A 12,548-nucleotide genomic window follows, 5' to 3' on the forward strand; every position below is an offset into this window, starting at 1 on the left:
CCAAAATCCCCAAAATGTTAGGGCTCTCTGTATGAAAGGTGAAGATTGAAATTCGCGCCTCACTGAATATCACAGAGGAAGGGTCTGGGTTTCAGTCTCCGATATCTTGGCTAACCCAGTTGGCCGTAGGCTGTGAAGCTGGACGACAGCAGCACATCGCTTTCGCTTCTCCTTGTTGTCCTCTCTGCTTCGTGACCAGTGCCAAGGTTGCCCTGTCAGGCCAGTCCTTCATTTTGGGTGTCCCTGAGCGCTTGTGAGACCCCAAGTGAAGGACGTGCTCCTGCCCTCCCCTGCACCAAGCTGAACCACTGGTTTTGCAGCGTAGTAGGTTCTGTGTAAGGAAATGTAGTCCATTGGAATACCTTGGAGCTAGAATCTCCAAAATCTTAATGCTCAAAACGCCATTTGAGGGGAAGGGGCAATGTCTTGGTTTTGCCATTGATACCTGTATGCGATGCTGTTTAATTATGTGACTGGCATTTGGAAACCTGCCTTAACTTGATACCAGGTGCATTCTTGGTAACATTTCTTAGTAGTTTTAATTAGCAATGTTCTCTTCTATGTCCTTTTGCATATAAGTAATTGTTACACGGGATAAAAGTGAACAGATGGCTCCCGCTCATACAAAGAGTCCCATTAGAAACCATTAAATACATTTTGGTGCGAAAGTAGTTAGTCTGAGCTGTATTAATTATACAATTAGCAGAGAAGATTTTTCTGTATGCCGCAAGTATTAACACGGGAAAGTCCGTGCCAAATATGAAGAGGCAGATTTGGCTGAAAATTCGTTGTGCTTCCATAAATAAAATACCCCGCATAGAGGAGGATGTAACCGTTACTGCTCTGTACCCCTCTTACTCAAGTAATTATTGTATGCGGTATTTGCAGTAATAGAGTGTTTAAAAGCAGGGTTTGTCTCACCTAATTCTTGATGTCTAGAAACAGAGCATTAAGTTTTCTCTCCTCTCTCTGTGGTAACTGAGGAGGGACAGGTATGTTTGCTGGCGATGCATCCCGCCCTAAATGCGGTGTCTAAGCCAATGGCACTCTCACGGTGAGCCATTTCACCCCTAAATGGCAGCAGGTGAGGTGAGTCCTGTCCCCAGTCAACGGGAAGCAGAGGTTCTCCGATGAATGCTGTGTCCTTCAAAAGGTGGTTGTCTTATGGGGGCTTTCTTATCTCTGTTTTTATGGTTACCACGTTACTCCTCTCCCCAGAGCTTTGTCTCTGAGGTTCCTTGTCTGTCTCCAAGCAGCTTCTGTCTGGGTTTAAGGAACAGGAGGAAAGGAGAATAATTACTTTTGGATTTGTGTTTTTGGAATAAAAAATGAGCTTTCTAAACAAGGCAAAGAACTTTGTATCCCCTGATTATTTGTTTTATAAGGAGAGAAAGAGAAAGCAAAGATCGCTTCAGTAAGTTAGATTAGAAATTGGTACCTCAGAGACTCAGTACACAACAAAAGTTGCTTGGCCAGTAGATTTTTCTTAACTACATCTGAGTAGAGGTCAGATGTCTCTCATAGATTGTGGAGGGCATGTTAGAGAAGTGGGAGCTCAAAACATTATTAGGAAGAAATGCCTTATTTCTCCAGAATGTACCAGTGACCTCACCTTCCAGAAGCAATTTACCTGTACATATACTTCTGTGCTTTGTGGCTTCCACTTTTTTTTATTATTATTATTATTAAGCATACAGTCTTTAGGTAATCAGTGGATCTTCAGAATTCATTGATTTAGCCTACTGTTAGATATGTAGAGAAATTCTAACCGCTAGGCAAAATCACAGTAGTGAGAAAACATGAAAAGGGGCCAGACGATAACAGCAACAGCCAGACCTTAACTGTTTCAGAAACAGAAAACATGTGGCCAAATTAATTCACTGGATTGATCATAATGAAGTTAGAAGAATCGTTTGGATGGATATTGACTTCTGAGATCTGTGTCTTGCATCAGGCTTCATTAGGGGAAATCTTTTTTGGTTTTAAAAAACAAACCGTCATGGAAGGTTGGCGTACTAAAACCGACATAGTGGAATAAACTGAGGATTCATATTAATTGGAAGTGGGACAGCAATCATTTAAGTGTACTGAAAGGGTTTGGGGAAGCTGCCAATGAGCAAAAATATTCTGTCTAATTAAAACTGGTTATAAAATAAGGTTGCAGTGAATGGTATTTGTGTCGTCAAAAATTCTGGGGGCTGATCTGAAAGCTTTCTTACATAGTGTCTTGCTAACCTCTGGGGTTCAGTGCGATGTGATATCTAATCAGAAGAGCCTAGTACAGTTCAGAAGTAATTGGACTTTTAGATGTATAACATTCATTTATGCAGGAAAAAAAACAGGGTGCCATATCCACAGCAGTATTTTATTATAACCAAGTGAGTCAAATTAAATGTAATTGTTAATGAACACAGTAGGGGCAAAGCGGTACAGTTTCTGTGAAGGAAAACTGAGCTGTGCACATCTGTGCTGATTAATATTAACGAATAAAGAAATTACTCCATCTCATAAATTTCTTAAAGTCTTTGGAAGAAAGGCTACCTAGTTTTCAATATGCCACAACTAATTCTAGGTATGTTCTAAGATTCCATCCTTGCACAGCTGTTAAATATACTTATTTGTAAATTTGAATAATTTAGTACTAGTTGAATGGTATGAGTTGTGTAAAACTTGTTATTGCTTCAAAATTAAAGTAGCTGAGTATAAATGAAGACTTGTGGTGTTTCCCTGGAACCCCAAGAAGGATGGACACCTGGTGGGCTGTGAAACATAGCCCAAGCTGAGACCTGTGCAAGGGCGTGCATGTAATGGAAAGGTTTATATTCTGTAGTGGCTTCCAATTTAGCTGCAGCTGTGTTTTGAGAGATGTCCTCAGGCTTGTTGCAGTGGGTAGTGTTTCAGTCTCACACTTACGACACGAAAACAGTGCCTAAGCAAACAAAAGTAATGTTGGGTTAAAGCATGCTGCTAGATTCTGGTCATCCATTTGAAAACAGAAGGGAAACATTTCTGCTGAAACTGGAAAAAAAAAAGTCATGTAGGAGTGAGGATGTAGGTTCCATAGTTAATAATTTATGGGAAGCAACATGGGCTGTGTTTTTGACCACAATACAAGAACAGAGGTACACTCAATACCTTGGAAGTTAATTAAATGCTTCTTCCTTACTCCTTACCTAATTTCTTGATAACCTGTGGAGCTCGGTGCCATATGATAGCTGATCTGAAAAGCCTAATAATGTACAAAAACTATCAGACTTCTGGATGGATACCACTCTCTCTTATCTTATACAAGAAAGAGATAAACTCTCCAGCTTCAACAACAGAAGTTAGTAATGACCAACATTATAAAAGCTTGATTATCTCTCATTGCTCATTAAAAAAGCTTGAGCATCAGTTGTTGGTTGCCACTGCGCTGTTAGGAGAGAAAACAAGGGCAGGCAGTCTGCTGGTACATATTGCTTGCTGAGAAACAGTTTTGCAAACAGTCTTTTCTCTTGACCTTTTTGCTTTTGTTTTGAAGGCGTAAAACCTCTGGGGTCATGAGTGGAATGACACGTATTATGTACTGTTTGTCTCAGGGTGTTTGTTGTATAGGAACTTGAGTACTGCAATGAGGGCATCATCAGAAAGACAGCTAAGATTAGTGCTATAGTTATGGGTAGAATTTTATCATGACATTATTTATTTGGACTTTTTCTTTTAATTTGGAAATATATGTTTGCTGTGTATGACTTCAGTTAGCATATAGCCTTCTAGATCAGGGAGAGTGAGTTGGATTGTTTTTTTTTTGTTTGCATGTCAACACCAGGGTGTCAGTTGTAGAAACCCTGTTGTCACTGCTTCAAACTGGGAGAGAGCAAAGCAGCTGTAAAATTACCAGCTGATACGAAAATGTCTTCTCTTACTTTGAAGATCATAACAGAATTTTTTATTTCACTCTGAAAAAGCAACTTATATGACCAGATTTACTGTACAGCAGCTACCTTTTAGACAGGAAGAAAATGTAGAACTTATTTTGGATGTTACAAGCTTTAAATTAGCAAGCTTCTTAAAGTTATCTACATTTTTTCTTGCAGGGTATTATAGAAAAATCGAAACTCAAAGGAATTCCTATCATTATTGATGCTGTAAGTATATTTTTGATTCATTCAGTGGCTTGACGTTTAAGAATCTATTGAGAAAGTGTTCTTCTTACTGTTTTTTGCAGGATGGACTGTGGCTTATTTCCCAGCAGCCTTCTATTATTCAAGGCTACCAGCGAGCTATTCTTACTCCAAACTATATGGAGTTTAGTAGACTGTATGAAGCTATGGTGAGCTATTTTCCTTTTTTCAATTAAATTATGTGCAAGTTTAGTCTTGTAGTCTTTATATAGATGAACACGTTATTACTGGACTAAACATTACGTGCTGTTTCATATATGCAAGATGAGCATTGTCTGGGTTTTTATTCCAGGGGATAATTGCCACAACAATGCATTTTCTTAAACAGCTCTTTTTTACAGAAGACCCTTTTAAAGGTATTTTTGGCACTGCAATGGGTATAGAATAAAAATACCTGGGAAGACTGCTGGTGATGCTTTTTCTTTTCCCTACACATGCTGAAGTGACGTGTGTTAGAATTTTTTGTTCTAGTAATAAAATACGTACTGTGTATGGAATTCTTGTGTTGTAGCTTAGAGACCCCGTAGACAGTAGTGATCATCATGGATGTGTATTAAGACTCAGCCAAGCCATGGGGAATTTGACAGTTGTTCAAAAGGGAGAACGAGATCTTATTTCAGATGGAGATAAAGGTAAGTGAAACCTTTTGCTTTTAGCAATGTGATTTTTCTGTTCGTTTTCAGACATAGTCCAGTGGTTGGATTGTATAGTAGCTGCTTGACTGTTCCCCTGATGATCGAAGGGGAGGGAAGGCTGTCTAAAAACCATAAAATATCAACCTTTCGATGCTTTATGTAAGTTGATATTTTAAAAGAGTGCAACTTACTTGCTGAAAAAGTCAATGATTTTATTTCTCATTTAAATGGCTGTAATAATGTTTTACTCTAAACACGTATTGAGAAACTCATTTTTTATAAACTGTTTGAAAATCCTTAGCTGAGATGGTCTAAGTGCAGATGTCACTGCTAAACTAATGAAGAATAATAGTGGTGTTTCACCATGTGTTGGTGTGTCTGAAAAATGCAGATTTCTTGAGATTCGTGGACTGCTTATTGTCCACCATGGGGTTGTAGATTAGTGTGTGTATATATGACTCTCATGTTAGCCCTGACAATTTTTTTTAATTTAGCTCTAGATTGCCATTACAACTTTTTTAAACAGTCACTTACTAATATGGTTAAAGTATACTTAATGAAATTCGCTGCCTATCTGATGCTAAGATCGTTTGCTGTGATAAGTATAAAATTAATTCACGAGTGCCTTCATCCCATTTCGACTACATGGCATTACTTCACATACATAACAAGCAGCAGCTCTGCCTCTAATTACTTGAAATGCTAATCTCTGATAAATGTTTATGCGTTTTCAGAACCTTTTTGTATTTACAGTAAATTTTTCATTACTTGGAGCCATGGGAGTCATTTATAAGAGAAAAATACATGTAATATGACAGTTGGTTTGTGCACAGCCGCTTCCAGGTACCCCCCCGTTAGTACAGACACTGTAGCAGACTGTGAAGCAAGCTGGGACTGGAAATGGTGTAGTTATGCCTATGTGGTGAAGGGCTTTGTTGGGTCACGCAGTACCCAAGTAGCCCTGCGTCAAGTCTGCTGCCGTGTTTGCACCAATGGCAGGCTTGATTTGTAACCTTGGACATCAGTCCAAGGGAGAATGAACTCTGCCAGAGGAGAAAATACCCTAGCTCCAGTTTCTGTCAGCTAGAGAGCTTTAGAGCACTGTAGCATCTCTTCTTGCTGTGTTTTTGTGTCAACCGTGTTATTTTTATGCAGGTTTGTTGCTTTTGTAATGAATGTCAGGAAAATTGGTGACACCTTAGATTGAGCACATTTCCTAGTACATCTCTGTTCTTTTGAGTTGCTATTCTTGAGATAAGTGTACCCCCACTGCTTGCAGGAGAAAGGAGACAGTATCCATTGTCTCTTGTCACGCAGGATTCAAAAAGGGGAAGCATCTGAAAGTCTTTGCAATTTCAATTTTGAACGGTCAGGCGTGGCACAAATCTGGTGTATGGTGTGCTTTTGGGGCTTTTCATTGTTCTCCCTTCCCTCCTCCCCTTTGTCTTGTGTACTGATTTTTTCTCTCTTAGTTAAGTGGCTTTTTATTTGAAATAAAAAACAATTTTGTGGCTTTATAGCAATTGTTTGATATAGCTATAGGCTGTTTTTGTGTTCTTACATTGGCCCTGTGATTGATGCTTTCTCTCTCCTGGATTACAGACATTACAGGTAGCATTACTGAGCAATAAGAAAGCAGTTGTCAGGTTTAATGCATGTTACAGTGTCGACTACAAACACTGTTTTTAGGGTTTGTGTTGCTTGTAAGAAAGTTCCTGAGAATTTTGCAGAAATTAAAGACGTCAGCTTCCTTTTAAGAAGAATGTTCTTTGGGTCTGGGAGTTACTGTTGGTCAATTTTTGAAAGTCTCCTCAAATGCAAAATTACATTGAGAAAGGAGATCCTACCATCTGCTCTGGGCTGCAACGCAGAACACGTTGTCGTGCCACTGACCTTGAATTCTCTCCCAGGTTTTCCGCTCTTAACTTCTGCTTTTTTTCATCTGTCTGTTCTTTTGATCTGATGTCATTTTTTTTCAGCTGAGACAACACACATGATGATTCCAGTGTGAGGGAAATCCAGATCATTGGATCAGGCCAATGTCCTCTGAGCACAATGAAATATTACGAAAAGATCTGCGTACTCCTCTTGCCTTTTATTTTTCATATCGTCACCTGTCTATCGTGCTTAAGCCTTACCTATTTTCAGGCATTTCTTGTTTGAGCTCATGTGCTTAGCACGCTGATACTCCAGTTTCCAGATGTCACTTCTAAACTGTCTCCTTCGGGCATATAATGCATGCATACTTTCTGAAAAATTAAGTCTCAATGCTTTCCAGAAAAATCAAAAATTGCAAACCCAGCTATGTGGCTTTGGTGTGCAGTGCTTGGCTGTTGTGGAGAGAAAACTTTCTGAGGATGTAGGGTTTTGTGGCAGGGAAAACCGTGTCTTGGTGAACAGTTCTTAGCTTCGAGTGATTGTAGTGGCTATTGTCACAATACTTTTGTTCATGTGTCTGTAGGAAATTGAGTGAGTAGGTTTACTTTTGTTCGTTTAAGACCAGAAAGGTTATCAAGTGATTTGACAGTGAGGTGGAAGTAAACGTGTTGGTGAAGGATTACTGTTAGCAAACAACTCTAATCTGAGCAAACTGGCACAATAAACTCTGATTGCAAGCTGAGGTATTAACAATTCAGATCACAAGTAAGGCATGTTTTACAAAGAGTCAAAGAAATTAGCCTGAGAATAGCATAACTAGAACCTTGGTAGATTCCCAGACTGTAAAAAAAAACTGGACACTTTTGAGGTGTTTTTTTTTTTTTTTTACAGATCACATTTTTTACAGACCACATCCAAGTGGTTCTTTGTGGCCTTAAAATCAGAACTGAATCACATACATAGCCTGTGTGAAATCAGTAACAACCCTCCACTACAAATGAGGCCTTTCTAAAATGTCTCAGTTTCAGTATCGAGCTGCCAACTGCCCTGTAAACATAATCAGCAAGATTTTAAATTAAGTTTTATATACTCTTTTTCTCTTTCCTTTTGCAATTTCACATTATAGCTTGGTCTACACTTGTTGATTCCCTGCTCTACAAAGATGAGCTTCACCATGCTCTTGGTAGGTGATATCAGTGCCATCACTGACCAGGGTAGGAATGAGTACTCAGCCTATGGGTAAAAGGTAAGTCAGCTTTTATTCACTACGGCACAGCTCTCTAAGGTTTTCTTTTTATTATTCATCGGAGAACTGGTCAATAATAAAGTGTGGTTATACCAGTCATAGTTCCTAGCATGTTTAAAATTTGGTTAGGTCCTTGAATTAGATCATTTGTTTTATTGGTTCTTTTATTTTCTTTTTTATTTATTTTTTAATGTTACAATGAGTTTTCCCTGTACTTTCCCCAGCACCCGTGTTTGTCCTCTCCGCCCTTCCAAAAGGCAGACCTCATGGGTAACCAGCCAGTTGCTGCCTCTGACAACTTTTACCTGGAGCCAGTAGCCAAACAGTGTTTCCCTCCTGTTGCCCAGCTGCAGCTATGGTCAGGAGAAGCAAAGAAGCATGTGAGAGGGAGTATCGAGTACTGAGTATGGGGTAAAAAGCCATCTGTTGCACTAAATCCCCAAGCAGTACTTAAAATTTCTGCTGTTAATCTGCCATACAGCTGGAAAGAAAGCCATTCAGTGCGTCAGCCCCTGGCTCCCTTAGCTAAAAGCTCTTACAGTGTCCAGCTGCCCAGCAGATTCTGCCTAGATTTTAACCGGGAGGCAGTACCTTGAGCTCCACTCCTGCTTCTGCAGACCGAACAAAACAAGGAGGTCTTGGTGCCTGTCCACTGTCCCACCCTGTTTGCCACTGCATGTGCAGCCCAGCCTGTTGCCTCCCTGGCAGTACTCGTCCGTTATCACATCCATCCCCTGGCTCCTGCACCTATCCAAGGAAAGTAATACAAAATTCAGATTGTTTTCTTTCAACATAATTTGCCTGGTGTTTCGCACTCAAGGACCTAGCTAAGTTTTAAAAGCGTGATTAGGGAATACAAAAGTATAAGCACCCTTTATATAAAAGCCAGCTTACATTTTCCACATCAGTTGAGTGAGGTTTCTCCAGCCCAGGTCATTAATATTGGTTTCCCTGTCTGTATGCAGTCTGGAACATGTTTCTGGGAGTCTCCAGTCTCCAGCTATGTAGCTTTGTGAACTAACTTGCAAAAGGAAAAAGATAAATTTCTTATTAGTATGGTATGTTGGTAAAAGGTTTTACTAAAGATCTGGTAATGGTCTAAACGTGAATCTTGCATTTGATGGAACAGAGTGGTTCTTGACAGCTAGCTACATTATGTTGCTTATCACAGAATATGTGGTGGCTTTACTCAGGCAGGCAGTCGAGCTCCACCACAGCCACTCTCACTCCCCCTCCTCAAAGGGACAGGGGGAGAAAATATGATGTAAAAGGCTCAAGGGGTGAGATAAGGACGGGGAGATTGCTCAACAGTTATCATCACGGGCAAAACAGACTCAGCATAGGGAGATTAGAGAAATGTATTACCTATGACTAACTAGCTAGAGCACTGAGGAACAACAACAAACTACAACCACCTTCCCCCCATCCACCCTCTTGTATTTCCTGCCCCTGAGCAGCACAGGGGAATGGGGAATGGGGGCTGCGGTCAGTCCCTAACACTTCGTCTCCGCTGCTCCTTCACGGTCACTCTCTGCCCCTGCTCCCCGTGGGGTCCCTCCCACGGGATGCCGTCCTTCCCGAACTGAGCCTGCGGGGGCTGCCCACAGGCAGCAGCTCTTCCAGAACTGCTCCCACACGGCTCCGTACCACGAGGTCCATCCCCCAGGAGCAAACTGCTCCAGCACGGGTCCCCCACGGGTGGGCGGCAGCTCCCCCCAGACCCCCTGCTCCTGCGTGGGCTCCTCTCCACAGGCCGCAGGGGAACTGCTGCTGCGTGCATGGGGCACCTCCTGCCCTCCTGCTGCACTGACCTTGGGGTCTGCAGGGCTGGGTCTCTCCTCTCTCTCCCAGCTGCTGTTGTGTAGTATTTTTTTCCCCTTTCTTAAATCTGCTCTCAGAGAGGCACAAACAACATCACTTATTAGTTTGGCTCTGGCTAGCGGCAGGTCCCATTGGAGCCAGCTGAAATTGGCCCTTAACTAACAGGGGGCAGCTTCTGGATTCTTCTCACAGAGGCCACCCCTTCAGCCCCCCACTACCAAAACCTTGCCACACAAACCCAATACAGCATAGAAAGTAGAAACATGAAACATTCCAATTAAATGAGATTATTTGTTGTTCTGTGAGGTAGCTGGTGTTAGCTGAGGAGTCACAGGGAAGTCAGAATGGTTGTACCTTTCATCTGCACATCCTTAGTTACTTTAGAATAAGTACAATTCTCTTGCTTTGTAAGAGGAAAGCAAGTGCAGAAAACTTGTTCAGGATGTCTGAAAATCATGAATAAAATTTTAATCTCCAGGCTGTCTTTTGGTCTGCAGCCTCAGTAAATGTGGTGCTTCACATAGACTCTTTAGCCTTCTTTTCATCAGCAGCATATTGCAGACATAAGTTACTTTTTACACTGTATGTGAGCCTTCAGTTTTCTAATTGCGACACGTTTAGTAGCTAGTATTCTAAGTAGGGCTGCCCGTACAGAGCTGTATCAAAGTTCATGCTTTCCATTTAACTCACAGTGCTTGATCTCAGCAAAACTACTGAATTCATTTATTTATTTTTTAACTCAGATGACAGCTATTTTCAGTTACATCGCAGGCTGGTTTTTTAATTAAATATATAATAGCCATAAATTTGTCATGCTTCTGGGGCTTGATCTGCCAGCACAGTTTGGGCTGTTAGCTCTTTCGGCTTAAAACTTGCTGGCAGCAGTATAGGTAAGCAAGAGGCAATGATCTGAATGCTTGCCCAAATGCTAGTTTTTATCTCATCTTCAAGGCATGTTGAAAAGGGAGCGATGATAACTTATTTTATGGCCTGAAGTACGTTAGGTACAGAAGCTACTTAATAGCTTGCCCACAGTTACCCACAAAGTTTGGGGCTGAATTTTGATTTTTTTAGTACCTAAAACTCATAAATTTCTACTTTCCAGTATTCTGTCAGTATGACAGCCTTCATTTTTTTGTTTCTGTGGCACTCGTATTTCAGTACAAATTGTTTTAATGGACTTAGATAAAGCAAGAAATCTGGGTGACTATATGACCAACACGTTGTGTTTGCTGCACACAGCTCTGGCAATATTTATGTGCCGTTTAATCGCTGAGACTACGCTGAAACCGTTGAAATAGGGCTGTGGTTGTTCTGACTTCAGCAGACCTCTCTTGCCATATTTCATTCAGTGATTTCATCAGTGATAACAATTTTATTTCAGCTAGCCTTTTGATACTACAGTCTCTGGATGCTCCATGGATAGGTGGTAGGGAGTTGTTGCTTTGTTGCTTGGTTGTGGTTTTTTTTCGGGAAGTCGCTTGGCATAAATTGTTTTTCATTAAAAGTCCGCCTATTAATTATACTGAGTTAGTTTTTCAATTTTTCACCCTTTGAAATAATGCCTTCAGGTTTGATTGCCAGGACCTATTAAGAAACAAAAGCGGACTCCCTGCCCCAGCAGCCGGTTTGACTGGCGTTAGCTGCTTGTTCCTACGTCTAAAGGCCTGTCGGTAGGACTTTACGTGAACCTCTCCATTACTTTGATTGGGACTGATGTCAGACTGCTTGACCTTAAGTAGCCCTGATTGCTGTCTTTCAACACTGACAAATAGTGGTGGTTTCACTCTTTCCAGTGTCCCTGCTGTTCAATATTCGGTTCTCTTTGATCTCCTCAGCTCTTCCAGAGTTAGATGAACCTTGCTTTCTAGGCCTTCTCATTTACAGTGTTCATCGCTATCCTCACTGAGCAGTGGGCAGAAAAATCCTTCATCCTCATGTGAATGCATCGCTCTTCATCTCTCCAGGGAAGAGCTTTCTGCCTTTCCTACATCACCACAGAATACCCCGTCATGTCCATCTAATAGAGGCCTTGTAAGGCTGCCACTTGTTGCTGCTCGGAGCGACGTACCAGGAGGTCGCCCACATGGTTGCTGAAGAAATGCTCAATGCAGTGGGCCATGGACATTTGATCGGGGATGTTGGATCGGTGGTGAGAGTGAGGAAGATAGCAGTTCATTTTTATTGCTCTAGGAGGAGGTTGGGAGAAGCATCTCGAAGACTTTGTACTTTGTGGATTTGGCAGCATGCCAGTCTGTCGTGAGGGTAGTGAGGGATTCCTTCTTTTATTTTAAAAGCTCTCAGCAGTGGCGATTGTTCAGAGGACTTTTTCATTCCTTTCCACACTGCCTGTCGTTCATCATGCTTTTATTTTGAGATATTTTTTGAGGAACTGAGCCTCTGTGCAAGAACTTGCCAAGCATTATACCTTTCCCCCTCATTCAAGTGAATTTCCTGTAATTCTGCTTCTTTGAAGCTATTGCATGGATTTGTTTTCCAGCATCTCTGTGCGGAGTACAAAGGTCTGCCTTTGTTGCTGCCTGTGAGGTAGTCTGCACATATTGGAGACTTACTTACATAAAAAAAAAGAACACAAACAAAAGACCACTTTTTGTAGCAGGGTATTATAATTGGCCTAGTTTGAGGAGATCTTACTTTCCTACACAGCTCAAAACTGGCTGGAAGGTTGTGGGGCTACAGAATAGTGGCAGATGGTGACATACAGCTAATAAGCAGGGGCTTGTGCTCGGCTGTCAGTCAGAAGGCCTCAAAGCTTTTGAACAGAGGATTTCCATCCTGCCTCCT

At 41.3% G+C, this 12,548-nt stretch overlaps 1 protein-coding gene across 3 annotated transcripts in view; it reads left to right on the forward strand.

The window, feature by feature from the left end:
- The window catches only part of NAXD (NAD(P)HX dehydratase), a 48,904-nt gene that overhangs the window by 31,328 nt on the left and 5,028 nt on the right, over positions 1-12,548 (forward strand). For 2 of the 3 annotated variants that reach the window (XM_080605227.1, XM_080605228.1), the window contains exons 8-10: positions 4,077-4,127; positions 4,208-4,312; positions 4,675-4,795. In XM_080605227.1, coding sequence (XP_080461353.1) covers positions 4,077-4,127; positions 4,208-4,312; positions 4,675-4,795 — 277 coding nt within the window. Of the gene's footprint in view, positions 1-4,076; positions 4,128-4,207; positions 4,313-4,674; positions 4,796-7,802; positions 7,923-12,548 lie in introns of all 3 variants that reach the window. The other variant, XR_013955221.1, reaches the window with a different exon arrangement.

This window comes from Anser brachyrhynchus (assembly GCF_964034855.1).
Source record: "Anser brachyrhynchus genome assembly, chromosome: 1".
Lineage (NCBI taxonomy): Eukaryota > Metazoa > Chordata > Aves > Anseriformes > Anatidae > Anser > Anser brachyrhynchus.